At 47.1% G+C, this 24654-nt stretch overlaps 1 protein-coding gene across 2 annotated transcripts in view; it reads right to left on the minus strand.

Moving 5' to 3' along the window:
- DOCK1 (dedicator of cytokinesis 1) overlaps positions 1 to 24654 on the minus strand; it is a 453094-nt gene that overhangs the window by 391728 nt on the left and 36712 nt on the right. For both annotated transcript variants that reach the window (XM_081074113.1, XM_081074112.1), the window contains exons 2-5: positions 12999 to 13082; positions 7852 to 7892; positions 5586 to 5641; positions 1443 to 1539 (exon numbers count right to left, since the gene is read on the minus strand). In XM_081074113.1, coding sequence (XP_080930239.1) covers positions 1443 to 1539; positions 5586 to 5641; positions 7852 to 7892; positions 12999 to 13082 — 278 coding nt within the window. The remainder of the gene's footprint in view (positions 1 to 1442; positions 1540 to 5585; positions 5642 to 7851; positions 7893 to 12998; positions 13083 to 24654) is intronic.

Raw genomic sequence — 24654 nt, forward strand, 5'->3', positions numbered from 1 at the left:
CTACCCATCACATACACCCTAGCAGACCATTCTACAGCCTATCAAACTCTAAAACTATCCTAATTTTAATTTCTTAAATGAAAACTAAATGGTCAAAATTAATGGCTTATTAGAAAATCATGCTTGTTTCCCTCGTAGGAATTCTCCTTGTCCATTTTTCTAAGGCTTTATGAAATCTCTAAAATCCTTAATAGTTTGCTAACTCGTCTACAACCACACAACAGAGAAAAACCAACCACATACAACCACTGCATGCGTTTCTCTTTGGCTCTGCACAAATCCAACAACGTAAGTCCGTAAAAGGCAAACCGTACAAAGGAAACCACGGTGGTTGTTAGGAATGCCTCCTTCAGAGCTGCATGGCTACGGCCGGGCCCACTATGTATTAGTCAGCATCGACTGTTTGTTTTGCTGCCATATTTTTGTTTAAAAAGTACTAAATCGAACATGAAAAACCGACTACAAAACTGCTCCGATTTACACAAAACATTCATAGCCAACTTGACGCTCTTAGGTTTTTGAGAACATTTGATGAACAATTACTGCAGCTCGTTATTACTGTGCATTTACAGGAAACCGCTGTATAATCACAAACAACAAGCCTGCCCAGAGAGCAGCTGGGACGTTCGGAAGTTGTCTACGTTCCCGAGAAATCAATGTACCGACTTCCCTGCATCGCCCAGCTTCTGCACTGACAACATTAGCATATGAGGAATCAACACTTTGAATAGAAGTCCAGGCTAACAAAAGGGAATCTTCTGCAACTAGGAATTTATGTGCAAAGAAATGCCCTGAGGGAATATGAAACGGAAGATGTCACAGCCCCAACCTCTCCAAATTTATAAGACTTCGCCAGTGATCAGGTGCGATCGAGGAAGTGGACACCTGCGCACAAAGCCAGACTGTAAACTGTTTCACCACCTCTGCAACACACATGCTTAAATCTAACAGACTATGTAGTTTATCACAAATGAGAAGAGGCATACCTACGATGGCAAAATCAAATAAGTAGTCACCTCCTACGCATCCACAAATAAGCCCCTATTACAGTTTAAGAGAAGGTGTTCATTTTCATGACCAGTATATAAACTTGGATGGTAAGTACATCAATGCAGATCACCTAACCTTGTCTCTGAAAGCCCTAAAGCAGTCCCATTCCCTTCCCAGCACAAGGGAGGTGAAAGCCGTGATGGACCTTTACAGCCTTCACCGTGGTGAGCATGGCTGCACCCTGCCACAGAGCAGGTCAAAAGGCACACCGCCCCCCAGGGTGAGCAGACTATGGAACCAGGTTGCTTTCTTTGGCCTTCTGAGTACCACGCTGTCCCAGAAGGTCTGCTTTTGAGGTTCCCAGGGAAAGAAAAGCATCCCGTTGGCACAGAAAAGGGCCGGAAAGACCATTCTCTATTTTCAAGCTTTGCTTCACCGCCCCATTCTCTCACCACGTAGAGCTGCCTCCAGATGGTGGACCACTCTCGCAGGGTGGTGGTGACTTCCTGAATGAGCGGGAGGTCACCCGGAATGACTGTTTCATGTTGCCTGGGAGGAAAGGAGGAAAGGAGAGCTCAGTTCATGACTTCATGAAACTCTGCGAGTTGCACCTTGTAAATTCCAAACCTAGGCCGTAGAGTTAAACACAAAGGGTGCAAAAAAAAATGTATACGCATTTTAAGAAAGGAAAAAACTATTAAAATTGTAATACTCAATGTATACCGATAACAAAAGCTGAATACAAATCACGTGTGACTTCTGCAATGACAAGAGGTGCTCACAGTAGTTCCCATGAGCGTCCAGACACTTCTGATTACAGCGAACTACTGCTTGAGCAACGGTGACCAAAGTGTCCACTTGTGTACATTTTTTTGGCACCCCAGTATTTAAGCAAACGGGAGAGAAAACACACAAATCAGACTGTATCCACACATAAGAATACATGCATCTCTAAGTGTCACAAGTAATTTTTGGACAAAGCCTGAGACTGTTTGTCCATTATCCTGTGATGTCCAACTAAGATAAAAGAGGTACATAATACCCATCAAAAGTCTTCAGAACATCAATGTCTGGGAAGTGGAAATACATTTATAATATGTGTACCCATCTATCTTATACAGGCCATAAATTACAACCAATCTGTGTGGCATTAAAATGCAGGGTTTTTTGTTTATTTTTATTAATTTAAATTTGTTTTTTATTACTGGGGAATATTGGGGAACAGTGTGTTTCTCCAGGGCCCATCAGCTCCAAGGACTTGTCCTTCAGTCTAGTTGTGAAGGGCGCAGCTCAGTTCCAAGTCCAGTCGCCATTTTAAATCATAGTTGCAGGGGGCCCAGCCCACCATCTCATGCGGGAATCGAACCGGCAACCTTGTTGAGAGCTCGTGCTCTAACCAACTGAGCCCTCCAGCCGCCCCAAAATGCAGGTTTAGGTTAAGGTGATTTTTACATTTCCATCATGTATAAAACTCATTATATGATAATACATGAAGCAGTTATCCGTGATGAACTACAGTACCAGCGAGGTTACAGCTTTCACCGTCCATAGGCATTCTATCTGATCCCAAAACCCTAATTATCCTTTCTCTTTTCTCTCTACCTCAACAGGTTAACCCTTGACTTATTCTGAACTCCGTATCTATTTGTGCATTGTTTTCATCAAATCAACCATTGCTTTCCGGTCACACGCTCTGGGTCAGGCATTGTGCTACACAGAACTCACTATTTGGTACAGTGGAGAAATTGAGTGTGTGGCCACCTGACCCACAGGTCCTGAGCAGACAGGCGTCCTGAACAGACGAGACTCCAACCAGCGTGAGAGGTACAGGCAGGCTCAGACAGGTCCCGCCACACAACTTGACTGGCACGGGGCCAGACCTGTGGGCAGGACCTGTGGGCAGCTCACAGGTGGGGTTCAGGCCTTTAGTGACTTACTGATGGGGGGGGGGTTACCAAAGGAGGAAACAGTGGAGTCCCTGAGAGAAAGTCAGCCTCTGTGGGAGGTCAGCCACATGCTCCTGCTGGAGGAGCAGCGACCGGATGTCGGAGGGAGGGATGCATTGGAGACCACCCTCCGCAGACAATTCCTAAAATTGCTTTTCGGAATTCACCTCTGAGGAGACATCACCAGTTACTATGAGAAGCGACGTTAACGCAGCCAAGTCTGTCACCAAGCTTCCCAGTAAGGATGCCGATAAAAATGTGGCTCATTGCACTCTGCAGAGTCGTCCTCACAAGGCCTCCAGGGAGACGCTCTCTCCACTCAGAGTGAGCACGTCCATCAGCGACGGGCTGGTTTTCATCCTACAGATCCCGAGTTTCATGCTGAGTTCAGGGGCCTCTTCCCACTGGCTTAGGGGCCTGGAGCTCGGTTAGACTCCGCTCTCACGTGGCAAGGGCCTCAGCGTGCGTGCTGGACTCAGGAGCACTACGTCCCTTTGCATGGGTCTGATCTGTCCTTGGACCGATGGGTCAGCTGGGTCTACGTCTTTAATGTGGCTGTGTTGCATTATCTTCGTAACCCGTTACCTGCGGGGCGTCAGCGCTACAGAAACCTGACAGTGCCTGCCGCACAGGGTCGGTGGCAAGACCGAGGGGAAGAACGAGATGGAGGGCATGTGGGAGGAGCAGTGGGCCTGGCACTCGGCCATCAGTCGTGATTCACATCAGTTACTTGGCTCTGCGTGACGGAACTAGACGTCAGGGACAAGTCAGGGCTGGAGGTCCGGATCCAAGCATCACCCATAGGGAAGAGCTGAGGGTGCGAGAACAAGAGGCGATCTGAAAGAGGGAACTAGAGAGGCCAAGGAGAGCACCCCGAGGGGAGTGGGCACAGGGGACAACAGGGTCGGGTGGCAACAGAAACAGGGAAAGAAGGCATCACAGGAAACAAGGAGCTGTAAGTGCTGGGTGGCCACCGTGTCTGACACTGCAGAAACGCTCCAGAAGAGCAGGACTGAGAAGACACTTTAAGTCTGAAAATTGGGTGCCCATGTCAATATGGGAGAAGGGACAAATGGAAACTGCCTTGGTTATGTAGGACAAGGTACAGAGTCGGCGGCAGCAGTCCCTTAGTAATGATTTGGGATGTCTGAGAGTGAAGGAAAGCCAGTGTACAGAGAGATGAGAGACGTCCTGCAAGAGAGACCAACCAGAGACATGCAGGCGGGCAAGGGTGGGACGGAAGTGTGGCCCGCGCTAGAAAGGAGGAAGGGCCAGGAGGAGACAGGGAAGGTGGCTGGAGTAAAGGAGGAGGGGTGAGTTCACCTGTCACATCTGAAGGCAGGAGGTTCTCCACCAGGAGGCGGCAATAAGGCAGGTAGGCTTGGGCGGGAGCAGCGGACAGCAGACAGTTAGGGCCAGGTAAACAGCTGGAGAACAATCACCGGGACCCCCAAAGCATCAGCAGGGAAGTTGTTTTCAAACTGTCTCTGTCACCAGTGCTCCACTCATTTGCTCATACTGGGCTCTTACACTAGACCCAGTAATGGGAACAGCCGCGTCTCTGTCTGTGTGTGTCTGTCTGTCTGGCAGGGTGTGAGTCTGTTTATTGAGAATCAAATGATCTCCTGTTCACTTTACCATTATGCTTCATAATTATATTTTGTATATATTTGTTTGTATTCATCAAAGTGCTATTTTAAAAAATTAATCACATACAGTCTGACTCCTACACTGATTCTGACAGAGGCGAAAGTGAAAATATACTGAATGCATTTTATTCAATCATTTCCACAATTGCGTGAAAGTTTCAAAACTTTTCTGGGTTTTTTTTTTCTCTTCCCTTTAAAACGTTGCATACAAAACACTTTATCCGTATAAAAATACCATGCTCCGGGTTATCACCAGTTGCGTATGCCTCTAAATCACGTTCTTCGCTCTAATGACATATCATGGTACCACAGAACCCTAGCAGGTCCTTTCCATACATTAAAAGCGCAGTGCTTGGAAAGGCAATTTTGTAATCAGCCAAAGAGATGTGATTATGCAGTAATCATATGATTAGTAATTTTATAATTTACATATTTAACTGAGTGTGAAGATATAGCAGAGACAAACGAGGAAAACATTTTAATGTTCCTTCTTCCCAGTTCACACCTGGCTGTTCGACTGCCATTCCTGCCTAATGGGTTCCTGTTCTGCAAATGTCCTGTTAATGATCTGATACATCACTTTTATAACCTCTAGGAAACATACACCACAATTAGACAAAAGGTAAATTTTACATGTAGCAATTTAACAACTGTTGCTCCATCCTAAACTCCACTTGTATCGAAGCCTGCAAAGTCTTCTAGAAAAATGGGTTCAGAGCTGGGGAGGTAGCGCAGACGCAGACGAAGCACAGAGCCCTAGGAGGCTTTCCAAAATCAACATCAGGTTCAAGGACAAACACCGCGGTTTGTAGGCTCTTCAAAGGCTCAGAGCCATGTTGCTCACACCTCTAAATCAGAAGTCCCCTTTCTCTCCCAAAACTCCTGGCACAGCCAATCACCCCCATTTTCCAGCCCCCTAATATTACCCTGCCATATGAAAGAGCAAGACGGCTAAATATAATCACTGCACCCTTCATTTAAACATGAAGACCAGACTCACCCTTTTCCTTCAACTATGGCTTCTTTAAGATGAATATATGAAGCAGGAAATATACCCTTTAGGGGGAAAAAAGAGCAGTTTTTATTATCAAGATGAATACTGATTGTCAATCAAATAACTGTCCCCAAAAAGGGAGGGGTTTGGGGGTGACTGGATCACTAATATTAATTATGCAAGTTTTATGCTGTGTCTCACATATAACATATCACAGAAAACAAAGAAGCATAAAAGATGGCAGCTCAATCAGCTTGTGTTTCAGACGCCGCTGCTGTCTTACAAGAAAACGGAAGTGAAATGTTAGCAAGGAAAAACGTTCCACAGGACCTTCCTGTGTCTCTCCATAGGGCCCACCTTGTTTTTACTGTTGACCTGAAAACAGGCAGCTCAACAGCCAACTGAGGCTTAAAGACAGTTTTTGGTGATGGTCTCTGACAGTTCCTCCATTCAAAATGCTAAACTTGTGGTCGAAAGTTCATTTCTACCATTGACCATCGCGTATGTACCGAATACTCACCTGACCCACGCAGAATTTCTCATCAGTCTCCAAACAGAGGGGCTATCTGATCAAATACAGCAAGTGGGTGAGTTTTGCCCCATCTGCGTGACTACTGGGGGAGCGTGCCAGTTTACGTTCAGTCTCTGCCTCTCCACAGGGCAGAGCACACACGGCCTGACAGAACAGTGCCCGGGACACAGCTCAAGAGGGCAGTGTCGGGCACAGGCCATCAAGTGCCAGGAGCTTCCCCAAGAGTGTTGGTCCCGCTTCCTGTGCAAGCAAAACACCTCCCCGTGAAGCACCGACGAGCACCTTACAGGCAAGTACGTGGGCGCCGGGGCTGAGCTCGGGGGCGGCACCACCCAAGGTGTCCCGGTGTCCTGCGTGAGCAGAAATCCAATCAGTGGGCCGGGGGCTTCTAGGTGCCTGTTGTGGGAACAGGAGCTCCTGACTGGGGCTCCCCGGCATCTGGCCCCGCAGGATTTACACAGGCCACCCAGAAACCACTACTTATCACACGTGGGGCAGGCAGGGCACCAATGATTCATGCTCCCCTGCCTACCAGGAAAGTGGCCGCATTTCATTTAAAGAATTTTCAGTGAGGGAAAGAGAGAGGCCGAAAGACAGAAGCTGAGCAACAGAGAGGAAGGCCCCTGGTCGGCCATGATCCCATCCTCTCTTTATTAATAAGTCCTGAGCTGTGGCTTTCTCAGATAAAACTCAGGGCTGCACCTAGAGGAAAGGCACCCTTAAGTACAGAGGGCAATCCACGCGGAACAGAACTTTCCCTGGGGAAATCTATCCCATCCTCCTCGCTGGAGCCTACCTTGTTCAGGCCTCAAGCCCCAGGTCACAGTGGGTGGAGTCTGAGCCTGGAAGGGTGGGGGTGGGGTAGGGGTGGAAGTGGGAGGGCGCCGCTTGACCACTGGACTTCAGAAGCCTCAGTTACAGGCTGAGGGCCAGGAGAGCGGCCCAGCCCAATGACGACATAATGAGAGGCAAAGGGTAAGAAGCAGAAGTAAAATGAACCGTCTGTCAAGCATAATTAGATATTAAAATGTATAACTTAACGTGGACAGCCTAACCACAGCTTAGAATGGACATGACTTCAAAATCATCAAATGAAAGACCAGAGCTGTAATTGGTTTTGTGGAGCTAAGAACGGAAAGCCACAGCCGAATTGTGTACAGGAGTGTCCCGCACAATGACCGGGGTGTCACTGCACATCTAAGCTTCAGAAATTCACACAACCACACATGCCAGCTGCTCTGCGAAAGCAGAACGTTCTTCTTCTGCCAGCTGACGTTAAGTGGTATCAAAATAGTTACGAGCAAGAGGGAAAGGAGCACACATGAGCTCGGCCAACCTGTGCCTTTATCAGCGACGATAACGTAAAACTGAAAATCACGCCTAGTGTTTTGGTGCTGTTGTTTTCTAAAGTCATTGTACCCAGGTCATTCTCTTACACATCCTGCGCTTAAACCAGATAAAAACTCCACCAGGGAAAGAAGTTTCCACGTTCCATGACAGCAGGTCAACACCGTCTCACAGCCCAGCATTGCAGTCATGGAAATGCAGCTGCAATTTCTACATACACCTACTGTCAGAAAAAAGCAATTCAGGGCAGTACACAGGTCAGCCCCTATATTGTTTAAATTCAGAGAAAGAGATATAGACGGAAAACTCTTAGATACAAATGAGACAGAATTGATTTCTTCTCACGGTGATTTATGAAGCGGCCATGCACTGGGTTTAACAAAAAGGACTTACCTTCTTCGACTTTTTTCTTAAGGTGTAACCTCGGTACCACCCTAAAGAAACACAAAGTTGACACGGTTAGTACCCGGAGAGTCCCGGTGTGGAACTAACTGCATTGCAGGACCTGGGACGTCAGTTCGTCACCAGAATTCAATAATGCCAACGCCTTGGAGATAAACTATGGGGTTTTGTAGAGGGCGTCTCAGAGCCGTCCTGGAGACCTGGCTATAGCCTGAGTGGACAGACGTGGCTCCTTCGGCTCCAGGGGCCGCACATGGCCTGGAAGGCGTCAACTGGGAGTTACGAAGCCAATTCTGGGAGGACGAGCATCCTCCTGACAGCTCGCCCCTGAGCAGACTCCCGGAGTGCACATTTTCCTCTCTCTCCCTCTCTCCGACTTGGGTCAGGGTCACTGCCAAGTGCAAATACCAGCATCCTCAGATCATCAAGAGCTGCTCCACAACAGAAATCCTATTGAGAGCTGGGACCCCTCCCTCTTCCGCACAGAAGGCTCTGCCCTGGAGCGGCCACAACCTCACAAAGTCCTTCTGTGACAACGACGCAGCCCTCCGCAGGAAGCAGTGGCCCAGAACCGGGCCCTCCTACCCCCTGGGCTTTGGCCTGGGCTCCAGTTCCCATCCCTCCTGAGGGAGAGAAGACAACAGGGAAAGCAGAAGACACACGTGCTGGATTGCTGGCATGAATGACACGCTCAATGGGAGAGTCCCTTCAGGACAGACCGGACCTGACCACATCCTTGGCACCCCGACTCAGACACTGTCCCCGCAAAACCCCGTGGGTCCATGGCTAGGCACCAGCCGCCCAACAACTCCACCCCAGCATGACGTCAGTTTCCATGTCCAAACACACTAAAGTCGCTTTAGGCCACCTCGCCCAGGGCAAGTACATCAGAAGCTCAGAGAAATTCCAACTCTGCCACACCGGAGGAAGAGAACGGTCCAGAGAACCACACGAGCACATAGAAGGTACAAGTGGGAAAATTCCCAGAGTAACCAAATACAAGGTTTCATACAATATCAGCAAGTCAGGCCTTAGAAACCAGGGGTGCGGAATCAGCTCAGAAACTGAGCCTGGGCAAATCTCACGGCAATGGCAGCTCCCCCTCTTAAACAGTAGGCGTTTCCACAACCAGAGGTGGGGAAAACCAGAAAGCGACGGGGAGAAAATGAGCAAAGTCCTCAGGCAATTATTAAACAGATGCTTCGTGAGCAGTCAGGACAGGAGCTGCACACTCCCGGGCACCTTGCCGGGGGTGTGCTAAGACCTAGAGAGGACCAACTGTACCCACTGCGCTTTCCCGAAGGGGGACACACAGATGGCCGGGGGGCCCGCAGACACAGAACGTCTAGACTGCAGCTGCAGTGGGAGGATCGTCTGAGAGCCAAACCAGCCACGTCAGCGCTTCCCACGTGCCAGCGCAGCGTCGGAGCCCGTCTAGGACGGCGTTCGCACACGGTGTTGTGAAGGAATGGAGACGTCGACACAGCCGGGTGTCCAAAGCTACACGTCCTCAATGGAAAGGACTGTCCTCGCTCCTGTCATTGTGTCGTCCCTACATTTTCAAGATTAACATGCCCTTTCTTTTCTGAAACTGACAAAGGATTAATGTCCTAGAACATTCAAGAAAATACTGCAAAGTGACAAGAAAAAGACAGAACCCAAGTAAAATGTAAAGAAAGTCTATAAACAGTGCATAGAAGAAACCCAAAAGACTTAACACGCATATAAAGAGATGCTCAACTTAAACCAGAGAAATGAAAACTTAGAAAACAGTATTACTGCACAATTATTAGCGTGGTAGATTGTGATACTGCAGGACGGTCGCCCCAGGGATTGTGGGTGGGAGTGCAAACTGTGGCGATTAATGTGGGAGCAGCTGGCCCTACCAATTCACAGTCTCTATCCCCAAACCCAGCCCAGCAACAGCCCTCCTGGGAAAGCACCCTGAGGACATCTGCACGCCCATCCGTGCCAGGCGGGACAGACACAGCACGCCACGGCAGCATGATCTAGGCGGCAGGCAGTGGGGCCGATGCGAGTGCCTGTGGCTGGGAGGGCAGGTAGGAAAGCATGAGGAGCACGCACAACGCCGTGAGGGCCTCAGACTCCATCTACACAGACAACAGGAGAGCATCTGAGAATACAGAACCGAGTCACAAGTCAGAAACAGAATCAGACCTACAACCAAGCACATTCACATACATGAAAAATACATGCACGCCAACCAGTAAAAGAACACAAGCAAACAACAAGCCCACTTCAAACACAGCAGAAGGGTTTTCTGTGAGAAGGGGGAGGAGAAAGGGTGAGCACTGGGGAAATCTTTTCTTTTACGTTATGATAGCAGATTGCAGCTTCTTGTTCAGTGGCTTTCCATACCAAGAGGAACACCTATGGGTTTCCTCCCTGGGACTTTTCTGTATGCATGATTCTTTCAACCAACTGAGCCCACACACTATGTGCCAGACACCACCCTAGCCGGAGCAAATCTAGAAACAGACTGGACCCAATTTTCTGCCCTCCAAGAGCTCACAAACTGCAAAACTCCCTAATACAAGCACGGGGCAAACCACAAACCGAATTGCAGGACAGAGATTGCGGTTTGATCAAAAGAATGATTTCCTAATCTTTGTGCAAAGCCTGCAATGTCCCTCAGGTTCAGCCTCTAGCACTTATGTAAATGAGCAGGCAGCCAGCTAGGCAGGCTTGGCACAGAGTTAGTCTGGCGACAGCCACTGAATAAACATCTGTGATCTCCATTCACCCCTCCCATCTGCTTGACCCGGGACACGGCATACAGGCAGGGGCATACCCTCAATGACCCCTCAAAGCCCTTTCCACCTTCAGAGTGGCCTGTAAACTTCCTGTTGCTTGTTCTACACTCCCAGCCTTCAGGAGCCTGAGAGAAATTAACCATAACTTGAAGGTAAATTTGTTTTTTGAACCTTAATATAGAGAATGATCTTTTAGAAATTATATTCTCCGGAGCAATCGCAGTAATATCCTGAAAAGGATCACAGAGAAAAAGAAAATCCAATTTGACAAACAGACATAAATTTTCTTAGAGGAAAAGTGGGAGGGGGGAGGAGGAAAACAGAAGCAGAAAATGCCAAACTCTAATAATACAATCCGTGAAATTCAAATAGAACAAGAGGAAACAGTAGAAAAACAATTATTCCCTTTATACTCGATGGTAATAAAATCACCAACTTTCCCAAAGTCCAAACTACTTCCCCGGATGCATTTCTCTGACCAGGTTCTGATTCAAACCAAAAGGCAGTTTCCAAATAAAAAAATTCATTCTATATCAAAGGGTCTTTACAAAAACTAGAATATTTTAATCACAATTTACAAGATGGACTAGCCCCGCAAATAAATGCTCACTGAAGAGTCGTTTCCCATGCGGGATAAAAAAGTCAAATGCCTGCTATCCAGTTGTTGGTGTTTTGTTTTGTTTTGTTTTTAGGTTAAATGTATAACAAGGACCACTGACTGGCCCACGGACTCCACTGCTTTAAAGCGGACATTCTTCTTACAAAGCAAAGGACAAGAAGTTGCAGTCCCTACGTACCCAGGCTGCACAGGAAGCTCTTGTCTATTCAGGAATGATGTCATTGCCCCGTGTTTATCAACCAGGATTTCAGCTTCAACTGACCCGGGGGCAAAAACAAAAAAGATATAAGAGCATTTTTCCCTTCAGATCAGAAAAGGGTCTGTCTGAGATGAGAGGCTTGATCCTTAACCTCCAGTTAATTTCTCTCTGTTTCCTCTCAGCCATTGGCAATATATACTGAGAGCAGACAACTGTCAGCTGTGAAAACTGAAAACAAGCAGGCGGCGCCCATCACAACTCCTCATGCACTTAAGGACCGGTTCCGTTTGTGTAGTGTTACATCTGCTCCCAGGCACACGCCACTGGAGCCATTTTTTTCCCCCAACAGGACTTGTGCAGGGTAAAGGATGCAAAAGAAATAGAACTCTAACTCAGCATACATCACATGGAGAAATAAGGGACGTGGACATTTTAAGACGCCGCGCCTGTCACAGGAAGCTACAAAGAATACTGGAGCAAGTTGCAGCTTGCCAAGCGCATAAAAGCTCACTGCTGCTTCGTTCTTGTGCAAAGTGGATTTCAAAGACTGAGTCTGAAGTTCAATTTGTTGATTCCTATCGGATGTCTGCAATTCCTCTCCCACCCCCACCTCCTACTTGGAAGGGTTTGGCTAAACCCAACATAAAAGCCATTTTTCTGTTGAAATTATCGACTTCAATCAGTTGTTTTTATTCCTGTGCTATAAGGAAGTTACCCCTTCGATCAGGAAATAAAGCCACCAACGCTGATACTCAATCTTAGAAACTCCAGAATCCGAGGACTCTAAAAACCGAGCCTGTCCTTGCCGCTCTTCTCTGCAATAATAATCGCAGTGCAAAACGAAAGGTGGCCCGTTCAAATAGTCTGCAAACACTAAATATGAAAAACAATTGCCTGAAAAACCAAGGACATCGGAAATCCACTGTCACCAACAGTGTTATTTATGGGATACTTATAGCAATTGTTTCCCTGGACCAAATCCCACATAGCTGTGACAATCTCTGTTCACTCCTAGGAAAATGGGGTCAGAGATTTAAAAAAAAAAAAAAAAAAAAGGAAAAGATAAGAAATGATAATTTGGGTTCTTCTGAGGATGCTGTTGACAAATCTGTGAGCATAAAATGTCTCACCATTCCCATCAAACATCTCAAAACAATGGCTTCAACACTAAAATATCTTACATGTATTTCAAAATTTTTTTTTCAAGTGGCCAGTTGTTAACAGTCAGGATTTACATACATTTGCCAAAAAAAAGAATCAATGAGCTTTTTTTAAATGAAAACAACTTTTCCAACAGAAAGCGTTAGTGGTGAAAACCAGGAATTTTCAGTTTTAATTTCATCTTAAAAAAGCATGATTTAAATAGCAGAGAGCCGCGTTACCGCTCTTACCTGAAATGGCACATCATGCAAGAATATGGGTCATATGAGAAAGAAGATGAGTACACATGCTTTCTTACCAGGGTAATGCTTTGCCCACTGAGCATTGAAAAAGCATGCTAACTGCCCCAAAACACAAGAGAACAGATACCAAAATGTATACGCACCTTCGTATGTTTCCAAAATGTGCACAGTGTCTCCTATTTGTAAAGAAAGTTCATCCACTCCCCTAGCATCATAGTTATAAAAAGCTGTGAAGAAAGAAAAAAGGGTAAGAAGATATTAGTAGAGGTAGAAGTCACGATGCTGGGTTGTTTCTGCTTGTTTTTAATATTAAAACATATTCAGACTTTCCCTGGATCATCCTCAGATGCCCACAAAAGTAGCCTTTGCTTTCAAGAAACAAAAATAAAGGGTCATCATTTAAGGAGAAGCGATTCATAACTACTCTTGATGCCAGACAACCATAAGTGATTTTTTTCACTTGTGGTAAAATATACTATAGACACAGAGTTTGCCTTCCTAACCATTTTTCAGTGTACAGCTCAGTGGCATTACTTCCATCCCCAGGGCTGTGCTACCATCACCACTATGAATTTCCAAAACTCCTTCATCACCCCAAGCAGAAAACTCATACCCATTAAGTAATACCTCCCATTCCCTCCTCGCCCCCGCTCCTGAAAACCCAAACCTACTTTCTGTCTCTATGACTTCAGCTGCTCTACCTTTCTCAGATAGGTGGTCATACAGTATTGTCTTTTTGTGTCTGGCTTCTTCCACTTAGCATGTTTTCAAGGTCCATGTACACTGTACCATGTATTAGAACTTTATTCTTTTAGTGGCTGAATAATGTTTGTAATATGAAGAAAACTAAGGGTATTGTTAACAACATTTTAATTATCACTTCACATACTACTTGTGTTTCCATTAATTAATTTTTTTATTAGCTGACTTTTTCCTATGAATCCATTACATGTGGACTGAATACTCTTTGGAAACCAAACTGGGAAAAGGAAAAAAGAAAAAAATAATTACACACACACACACACACACACACACACACACACACACACACGTTTCCCCGAAAATAAGACCTAGCCGGACAATCAGCTCGAATGCATATTTTGGAGCAAAAATTAATATAAGACCTGGTCTTATAGTAAAGTAAGACCGGCTCTTATATTAAAGTAAGACCGGGTCTTATATTAATTTTTGCTCCAAAAGACGCAATAGAGTTGATTGTGCGGCTAGGTCTTATTTTCGGGGAAACACGGTATGTTGCTATTAAGCCAAAAAGCTATGCTATAATCAAATAGGCAAAAATATTCCCAATATTAAGAAGAAATCCTTAAAACTGGCAGTACTCGAAGAATCTCTGAAATCCCCAATCTTTATCCTGACATAAAGCAGTTCCTATTCTAGATAAGCCCTAAAAGTTATACCATAAAATTCAGACTACACGTGTACACAAGTATTAGGGGATAAAGGCAACTGTTACAGTGAAAAAAGGATGTTAGAAACTGTTTAGACCAAAAAATGATTCAATTATTCTCCCAATTAAAAATACAGTGATCCAGTCATGTCCCTCCTTCTCAAGGGTTCTCCTAAAAAGATGTCATACTCGGTGGAAAACTCATCTCCAAACCCCTGATCAATTTCTCGTACATGCTGAACACCCCAAAGACTAGGCTGCCCTTACATGAGACCCTTACTGTGACCCTCTCTAAAATTATCCTTGGTCATATCATGTGCAAACCCCCCCAGCAGGCATGGTGGGTCCCTCGTGGTACACAACTCCTCCCAACCACACACTACGGGTGTCCCTCCTTTGCCCTGAAGGAAAGAAGCTGGCCTGTCCCACACCCGTGTGTACTGACTTATCCTCCCGTCGCCAAACGGGTCTTCCCACAGGGCGCCATCTCTTCCAGAAAGCCAGGTTGAAGTGTGTATTTGCTTTTTCAGCCCCCTTCTCCAAACACCTGGTTCCACAGCTCTCTGAATCCCTGTCGTCAGCTCCACAATTGAGCCACTTCTGGCTGTGACAGCACTCAGACTTTCAGGCCCCCGGCAGCCTCCCTGGCTTGATGTCCATGGTTTCCAGAGCCAGACAAAATGCAGGGCAAGACCTCTACCCTGAGGCCCTGGGTGACCTCCAGCAAATGACCCACCCTCTCCATCTTCAGCTTCCCTGTCTGTCGGAAAAGGATATTGAAACGTACACCTCATAGGATCATATGCATTTTGTGTCTTACAGAAAAGAATGCTGCTGTCAGATTTGGCAATAGAGCGCAATGGGGTCCCACAGTGAATACTCAGTAAATGGCAAAGGCTCTTATTGTGGCTGAGAGGACTGGTGTGTCCTGCAGCAAAGACTCCTGTCAGTACTAGAATCCTTTTGAAAAGCCAGCGCAAGCTTACTATCACATACTCACAAAAATCCGAAAACATCCAAAGCCATACATATGCAGACAACTTCACTTTCCCAGGTATTTTCTGGTATTTCCACCAAAAAATACACTGTTGGTGGGAATGCAGACTGGTACAACCGCTATGGAGGGCAGTGTGGAGGTTCCTCAAAAAATTACAAATAGAATTACCATATGACCCAGCAATCCCTCTCCTGGGTATCTACCCAAAGAATTTGAAATCATTTATATATAAAAACACATGTGCTCCAATGTTCATTGCAGCTTTGTTTATGGTGGCCAAGACATGGAAACAACCAAAATGTCCTTCGATAGATGAATGGATAAAGAAGTTGTGGTATATATACACCATGGAATACTATTCGGCGTTAAGAAAAGATGATATAGGAACATTTGTGACAACATGGATGGATCTTGAGAGTATAATGCTAAGCGAAATAAGTCAGACAGAAAAAGCAGAGAACCCTATGATTTCACTGATATGTGGTATATAAACCAAAAACAAGACAAACAAATGAGAAACAAAAACTCATAGACACAGACAATAGTTTAGTGGTTACCAGAGGGTAAGGGGGGTGGGGGGAGGGAGATGAGGGTAAGGGGGATCAAATATATGGTGATGGAAGGAGAAGTGACTCTGGGTGGTGAACACACAATGGGATTTATAGATGATGTAATACAGAATTGTACACCTGAAATTATGTAATTTCGTTAACAATTGTCACCCCAATAAATAAATTTAAAAAAAAATGTAATGTCCTCAACTAACATAAATGGTTATTACTAGTTACTGAAGTTTATGCAGCATTTTATGGTAACTCTTTAACAAAAAAGAACTGCATTAGGTCCAGGAAGCTCAGAGCATGCCCTCGCCTTCCAGTTCTGTGTAACCATATGCCCAAGCCAAGAGGTAACCCACTGGCGTTTATCACAGCTCTTAACAACACCGGGCAGCGTGTCTATTCTTTTATGGACAAGGAAAACTTAAACACACCAGAAATAATAAAAATAAAACGAGCACGTCCACTCTAAACACATTCAGGTCCATGTGACTCTGGAAGGCACACACACGAAAACCTTTAAGGAACTGCCCCCTCCATCTCTGAAGGAGGCAGACAGAAGCTGTTGTGAAAATCTCACACATGAATACAGAAACTCCCAATTTAACTCTGCAATGAGCCCTAAAGATCCCTGATTTTATAGATGAAGGATAAAAGGGCCTCCAGAGGGTTAAGGCATATGGTCCCAGATGACACAGCAGGTGGCGGCCCAGCCCCCTGCCGTTTGTTCTTCTTAGTATTACTGCCTAAACAGTCCCTTATTAAAAGCAAATCAACTATATAAGATTACTGCACAGGGGAGTGGGAGGGAGGAGTTAAGTGAAGTAGATAGAACAATGGCGCCCAACGCCACCCACATCCGAATCCCAGAAACTGTGAAAATGCTACCTGACATGGCAGATGTAATTAGGGTAAGGATTTGAGACGCGGATGCTGGTCCTGGATTATCCGTGTGGGCCCAGTGTAATCACCAGGGTCCACATAAGATGGAGACAAGAGGGTCCGAGTCAGAGAGGCAACGTGATGATGGAAGCAGAGGTCGAAGTGAGCAAGGAAGGGGCTGCCAGCCAAGGACCATGGGCACCTCCAGAAACTGGAACAGGCGAGAGGGATGTGAATTCTCACCCAGAGCCCCAGAAGGAACACACCTTGACTCTAGGACTTTTGTGATCTCTGAAAGTGTAAGATTATCAATTTGAGTTGTTTTAAGCCTGTAAGTCTGTGATAATTTGTTACAGCAGCAGTAGGAAACACATATAGGGAGGTATAGGAAAAACAATGGGAACATGGTATTTTGTGGCTTATTTATTTATTCAATGCTTAAGGCAGCTGGAGCAGGGGTCCCAACTGCAGGCACCTGAGTCTGACAAGCCTGTGGCTGAGGTTCCCTAATTCTTGGATGACAGAAAAATGAGAACAATGCAGTACATTTTTGTTAAGTAAATCCAAAAGAATTCAATTTAAAAGATTATTCTTCATTCTGATTATTTGACCTTTCAAAGATGCCCCCTTTTGAGGGGTGAGAACAGGGACCAGAAAGAGCAAAAGTGTCTTCTCCTTTATGAAGGATGATGATAGATGGCATCTGGGTTTAAAAAGGTCTTTGCCTGACAGAAGCACAAAGATGGCAGCCTTTCTGCAAGTCAGCCAATTTGTCTTCTTTGTTTTCCCAGAGTTAAGGTCCGGGAACAGCTCCGCAAGAGAATATGGTCACCACGTATCCATTCACATCTGCAGAGGGTATGGCATCGCTTCCCCCAGCTGCTGGGCTACATGCCTCTTCCTCAGATCATGTACCTTTTGACTGGCCTGGCTGCGAGGGTGGCACTGGGGATGCCTGCTCAGTCCTGTGAGCTTCTCCGTCCTAGGCTGCAGAGTGCAGTGCAGAAGCATGACTTGTGTGAAAAGTGACATGGGAACAGATGCAGAGATGAGCGCAGCACGATGCTTCTTTCCCAGGGGGGTGTTGTTTCTGTTTCTGAAAGAGCAGGCATCAGCCTAGGGTCATGGGCACCTGGATCTTTCTGTCTCAAGTTAACACTCCCGTCTGTGCCCACACAGCACATATGCCTTCGAGATGTGAACATGGACAGTCTTCAGCTCTGCTCAATCTCCTGATCACCCTAAAAACAGCTGCCCAGGGGTGTCAGCAAAGAACCGTGGCTCATAAATCACAGGGAGGGTTTCCACTGCACCCATATTAGTAACACTGATGGTGACGACACTACGCATGAACCTGCTGCTGCTGCTGGTATAACTGGCACACCATGGTGACGGCGGTGGTGCCGGTGGGGGCGGTGGGCGGTGGCGAGGGCGGTGGTGACGGTGACGGTTATAATGGTGACAGCGGTGTTGACGGTGGTGGTGACGGTGGTAGTGACGGCGGTGGTGACGGCAGTGGTGCCAGTGGTGGTGACGGCGGTGGTGCCAGTGGGTATGGCGGCGGTGGCGATGGTGGTGGTGACGGTGATGGTTGTAATGGTGACAGCGGTGGTGATGGTGGTGGTGGCGGTGACGGCTGTAATGGTGACAGCGGTGGTGATGGTGGTGGTGACGGTGACGGCTGTAATGGTGACAGCGGTGGTGATGGTGGTGGTGACGGTGGTAGTGACGGCGGTGGTGACGGCGGTGGTGCCAGTGGTGGTGACGGCGGTGGTGCCAGTGGGGGTGACGGCGGTGGCGATGGTGGTGGTGACGGTGATGGTTGTAATGGTGACAGCGGTGGTGATGGTGGTGGTGACGGTGACGGCTGTAATGGTGACAGCGGTGGTGATGGTGGTGGTGACGGTGACGGCTGTAATGGTGACAGCGGTGGTGATGGTGGTGGTGACGGTGACGGCTGTAATGGTGACAGCGGTGGTGGTGGTGGTGGTGACGGTGATGGCTGTAATGGTGACAGCGGTGGTGATGGTGGTAGTGACGGCGGTGGTGACGGTGGTGGTGCCAGTGGTGGTGACGGCAGTGGTGCCAGTGGGGATGGCGGCGGCGGCGATGGTGGTGGTGACGGTGATGGTTGTAATGGTGACAGCGGTGGTGATGGTGGTAGTGACGGCGGTGGTGACGGCGGTGGTGCCAGTGGTGGTGACAGCAGTGGTGCCAGTGGGGATGGCAGCGGCGGCGATGGTGGTGGTGACGGTGATGGTTGTAATGGTGACAGCGGTGGTGATGGTGGTGGTGACGGTGACGGCTGTAATGGTGACAGCGGTGGTGATGGTGGTGGTGACGGTGATGGCTGTAATGGTGACAGCGGTGGTGATGGTGGTAGTGACGGCGGTGGTGACGGCGGTGGTGCCGGCAGTGGTGCCGGTGGTGACGGTCGCGGGGGCGATGGTGGTGGTGACGGTGATGGTTATAATGGTGACAGCGGTGGTGGTGGTGATGATGGTGGTGATGGCAATAACGCTGCTGCTATGATAGACTGACATTTACTGAGTCAATTTTCTCGGCCAGTCAGTGAGCTAAGTGTTTCACATGTTCAGACTAATTTAACCTTCACAATAGTCCTATAGGTGGCTACGGAATTTTCCCTTTTCCTCATCAGAGTTTACAGCAGCTCAGAGTGTGCCCATGTTTGCGCAGCCAGTGGAGGGGCTGTACAAAGCCAGAGGCCAGCATGGGTCAAGGGACATAGTGACAAAGCCCTGTGCGGTCCCATCCTCAACCCTCGGCCAGAGTCAGTCATCTCTGAGCCTCAGATTGCACTCCTGCTGGCTCCCCAGCAAATTACAACATCCAGCTTGGAGTTCCCTGACAGGCCAACAGGCCTGTGCGTTCCTAAAGTCCAGCACGTCTAAAGCACCATGCTAATGGATTTCCTTCTCCTTACACAGAAGAAGCCAAGTTGGGGTGATTTCAGAAATACAGGGTTGGTTTAACATCCAAAACCAATCAATGTGATTCACCACATTAACAGAATAAAGCATCATCATATGATTATGTGATCATCCCAACTGGTACAGAAAAAGGACCAGATGAAATGTAACTCTTATTCAAGGAAAAACAAAAAAACCTACTTGACTACTCTGACATTAGGGGGAAAAAAACATGACAGTCCATCAACCCATTTAACAGATGAAAACACAGAGCCCTACAGAGGAGTTGTGACTTGCTCAAGGTGGTGTGGTGAACTGACCGCAGCCCTGGGGACCCTGTGGTGTCTCTACCACCCCGCTCTGCCTGGTCCAAGTTTTCACAGAGCTGAAAAAATGATACTTTGGCTGATCTCCCAGCTAAATTTACATTAATTGCATAAATTCTCTTTTCTTCTATCACTGTAATTATCTTCTTTAAATCTCACTCTAAAATCTTATCATTTCCGTTGACTTTCTGAATAGCGCCTAAATTCTCCAGCACATCATTAAGCCCTGTGATATCTGACTTCAACCCACCCCCAGTCCCCTCCTCCCACCCCCCTTCCCCGGACCCCTGAGCCTGCCAAAGCTTCTCCTTCCTCTCACCACCTCTGAAGACCCACTTGTCCGCAAGGCCTGCCTTTACCTTCGCATCCTTCTCCAGTCCTCACTGAATTCTGACTTTCTGCCCCAACCAAGAACAGCCTGAATTAATTGCTTGCTCCTGACCTTTCCTATCACCTCTGACTCCCCACAGCCCTGCAGAGTTGCTTATCTCTATGTCTGTCTCTCCCTCCAGACCAAACTCCTTGGGGGAAGTAAATGTTTATTAATCATTGAATTTCACACAGTAGCTAATACCATGCCTTGCAGGGACTCCATAAAAATTCACTGAATTTAACCAGATCATAAAGTGTTCCTTCTTGTGAGGCTAGCAATAGAATGAAAGCAAAAACTGAATCATTTCTTCCTGTACAAAATGATCTTGCCCTCGACAGAAAGATCCAGGAGCCCAAGATTTATTCAATCAATAAGAAAGAGACACAATATTAGCTTTCCAGGCTCTGCTTGGTCTCTTGCCTGTAATGAGATAATCTACCATCAGCACTCAGGTTCAAAGCCTTTGTAAAATGTCCAAAACACGGATTGACCACACATCACTTCTCGAAATCTGCTCAATTCAGTTTCTCTGTCCCACACATTGTCCCCTTGAAACACGACTTCAGGGTTTCAAGTAGCAATTTAAAAGTTAATTAATCCTTTTAAAAAGTCAATTTGTGAAAATGAATTGCTCTGTTTTTGATCTCACTCCATCTTGCCTTCAGTTGGAAAAAACTGCTCAGAAGCATATGTCTTCTCGGGGGCTGGGGAAAATGCCGACCGTGGGTTTAAGAGGACCAGGCAAGAGCCCTCCCTGTCTGTGCCCCTACGGGGCTTCATTCTAAAAGGCTACCTGTCCGCTGTCCTCGAGTTTCACAAACTCTACACATTTCTCTAGTCCATGCGAACCCCACATTTGGCCATTCCCAAGCCTCTGTCGGGCTCCTGCTCTGGTCCAGGGCTGAGCTGGTGCTGGGGTTGCAGTGATGGGCTGAGCACAGCACAACCCCAGGGAGTAGCGGCCCACAGCCTGGTCCCTAAGGAACAGCCTTTTCACGCACTGGACCCATTCGGGAAATAGAGCGTAGAAAGAATCAGGTTATATACACATCCTTTCTGGGCATGCAGCCAGAAGGAGGGAAAGCACAAACTTAACCAGCTATGGGTCCACCCCTGTTCACAGCGCCACGACTCACAGCAGCTGTGTTGTGGAAGTAACCCAGTGGCCATCGAAGGATGAACGGACAAGCAAAATGTGGTCTCCCTCATACAACGGCATATTATTCAGCCTTAAAAAGGAAGGAATTCTGACACATGCTCCTTGAAGACATTAGGCTAAGGGGAACGGCCAGATATTGCATGATCCCACTTAGTACGTGAGGCACCAGAGGAGTGAAATTCAGAGACAAGGTAGAATGGTGGTTGCAGGGGGGGTGGAGGGGGGGGGAGGGGGGAGCTCGGGAGACCCACTGTGGTGATGGCAGCACAACAACGTGAATGTGCTTAATGGCACAGAACGGAATACCTAAGAATGGTTCAAACAGTAAATTTACTTAAGGTCGATTTTACCATAATAATAAAAAAGATACAGTGAATAAAAGGAAAGGCTGGTAACGTAGGTACATGAGGAATGTTGCCAGTGGGTCTAGTATCTCCAATCACTGTGATCCGTGAAACCGTCAATGGCTCAACATACAAACTGCCACGGTGGGTAGCAATTCCCTTACCTGGTTCACCCCAGACAGAGAAGCAAGGGGAAAGTAGGGGGGATGGGTTCAGGTCAAAGGACACAACTAGAACCGTGTGTGTGTGTGTGTGTGTGTGTGTGTGTGTGTGTGTGTGTGAGAGAGAGAGAGAGAGAGAGAGAGAGAGAGAGAGAGAGAGAGAGAGAGAGAGAGAAATGGGGGGAGGAAAGTAGGGGGACAGAGAGACAGAATAACCACATTTCCAAAAAGGATACTACTTTCAAAGTCACAAAGTTACTTCTTCTGGGTTCCCATCTTTCTTTCTTAGAAGCAGAGTGTTTCTCTGCCAACAAAAACCCCTGCAGCAGGACTCCACGCGACATTTGGATATTAGAATCAAGGAACTCATCTAATAATTTAAAAAATGGAGCAAGGCATCGGAAGATAAAGTAGCCATCATTTGTTATTCAGTATTTCCTTTTGCCTTTTGGATGGAAATAGGTGGGAGACATGGTGAAGATAAGAGTGTGAAAAGAAATATATGAAAGAGTCTTTTACAAATTCTAATTGAAGTGATACACACAATTCACAGATATTTTCATTTCTTCAGAATATCACTGTCTGCCTTACCCACAACTAGCCAGCAGCTATCATATTTCTATCTAGTCTAAAAGGCCACCATGCCCAAAACATGCAGGTTTCTTAGGAAATACACTGGGTGGTGGATGGATGCCAGCCTTATTGCTTTTCCATGACAGGAAAAACAAGATTCCACTTTTCAAGACTTTCGTCTTCCATAAAGTCAGTGCCAGGATGGAAAACCATCGACCTCATTACCGAGTCTTTGCAAATCCACCCACAAATAAGAAAAGACTTAACTGACCTGAAAATTATCTATTTTTGCATTTAATTTTGCTTAGCAGCAAAGAGTTGTAGAAAAGAGATGAGCGGAGATTTAATCTCTTTAATCGTCCTTCTTCAAGGCAGAAAGGTTATTTCAATTTAGGAAAATATATGCTAGTGAACTGGCCAGACACTTCCCCTCCCCCAGAAGGCTATGGGGACTTTGTGTGACCTCTGGGGCCCACAAACCCCACCACCAGGGCCAGTTGGAGGAGACTCCCTGCAAATCAGCCATGAAAGCCAGTCAGCCACATGGAATGCGAGTCCAGTGGACTCCACAAGCAGGGGCCGGTCCTGGTGACATTCCTGATGAAAACCATGGGCAGCCAGGAGCAGCCAGTGTTGGATGTGACGCAAGCCTTACTTTCTTTTCTCAGCTGTAAACCTGGCCAGAACTTGCACTTCCCCCCACCAGCCAAACAGGTTCTGCCTAAAGGGCACAGTGAAAACACACCCCTGAGAAAAGGTGAGCCAGGTCTGCATTGCTGGGGACACACCAGAAGGGCAAAAGGAGAAGAGGAGAAAAACTGACTTTGACCCATTTATCTGTGATAGTAAATAATAAGGTCACTTTGTCAGGCCCCGAACCCCTTACTGGGCTTCAGTAAAAAGTCTCTCACAATTTGTTACGTAAAATATGAGGTCACTCTTTCTCCTCTCCTCTCCTCTTTTCAAATCATTCACGCTCATATTAATGGTGACTAATAAAGAAAGAACAAAGGGAACATTCCAGCATGTAAATTTGTTTTTCTTAATGGCAAAGAAAAAATTAAATTCACAATAAAGTTAGCCATCAGGCTGGGGGGAACCTTCTGTCATTATGTAAATGTAAGCAGAGGAGGGGACCACAGTCACCCTCATCTGTGGCCACCCCAGTTTGTCCAAAAGCTTCCTTCTATCTGAATGCCCTTTCCTCCCCCTCTTTCCCTGGCTTGGTCCTCCAGGCCGTCCATCACCTGGATGAAAACCTTCCCGTCACTTCCCACAGTGGGGGGTGGAGCAGGTCAGTGTGTGCTCACACCAACTCAGTACTGCCCTCTGCCCACCCTCACAAAGGCCCTCAGAACACTGCCCTTTGTGCTACCCACTGCTGGCTGTACCACCGCGGAACAGGTATCCAATAAGTGTTTGTCACATGGAGCCACAAATAAGGGCCTCCCGCCTGCAGCTTCTCATTCCCTGAGCAGCTCTTCTAAACACCCGGGGGAGGGGGAGCTTTATCCTTTCCCTCTGCTGCCTGATGCCGTTCACACCTGCCCTGCACCTTTCCCATCTCTGCATCTTCGCTGAAGGGAGCCTGGCACCCACAGGGACACAAATGTTGTTTGAGTCAGTCATTTAACAAATCAATAGAGAAACTCGAGGCAGCAAAACTATTACTTGAATCCTAAATCCACTGGAAAACACTGCAGTTTTGTTTGTGTTGATTTCATACTGGAAACTGAAGACCCAACCTCTTAGCTGACAGAGACAACTTCTAACATCTCAGTGTGGCCAGTCTAACCAGGGAGGCGGGTCCTGCAGATCCAACCGTACAGCCAGAAAGAAAGCCCAGTTTCACCTGGTGCCAACGACCCCCCCCCAGGGCAGCTGCACACTCGTAGCCTTCTTAGCTGACCCACACCCTCCATGGGCTCAGAGGGGCAGCTGAGCCGGTCACACGTGGCCCTGAGCAGGGTTCTGCTGGGTGAAGATGCTGCAGGGAGACCGAGCCAATGGTCTCCCGCTCCCAGATCACCCACCAGCAACCCTTCACAAGAAGAGGTCTGTCTTGGAGCGAGCGAGCTGAGCTGTGCCA

The sequence above is a fragment of the Rhinolophus hipposideros genome, assembly GCF_964194185.1.
Source record: "Rhinolophus hipposideros genome assembly, chromosome: 15".
NCBI classification, from domain to species: domain Eukaryota; kingdom Metazoa; phylum Chordata; class Mammalia; order Chiroptera; family Rhinolophidae; genus Rhinolophus; species Rhinolophus hipposideros.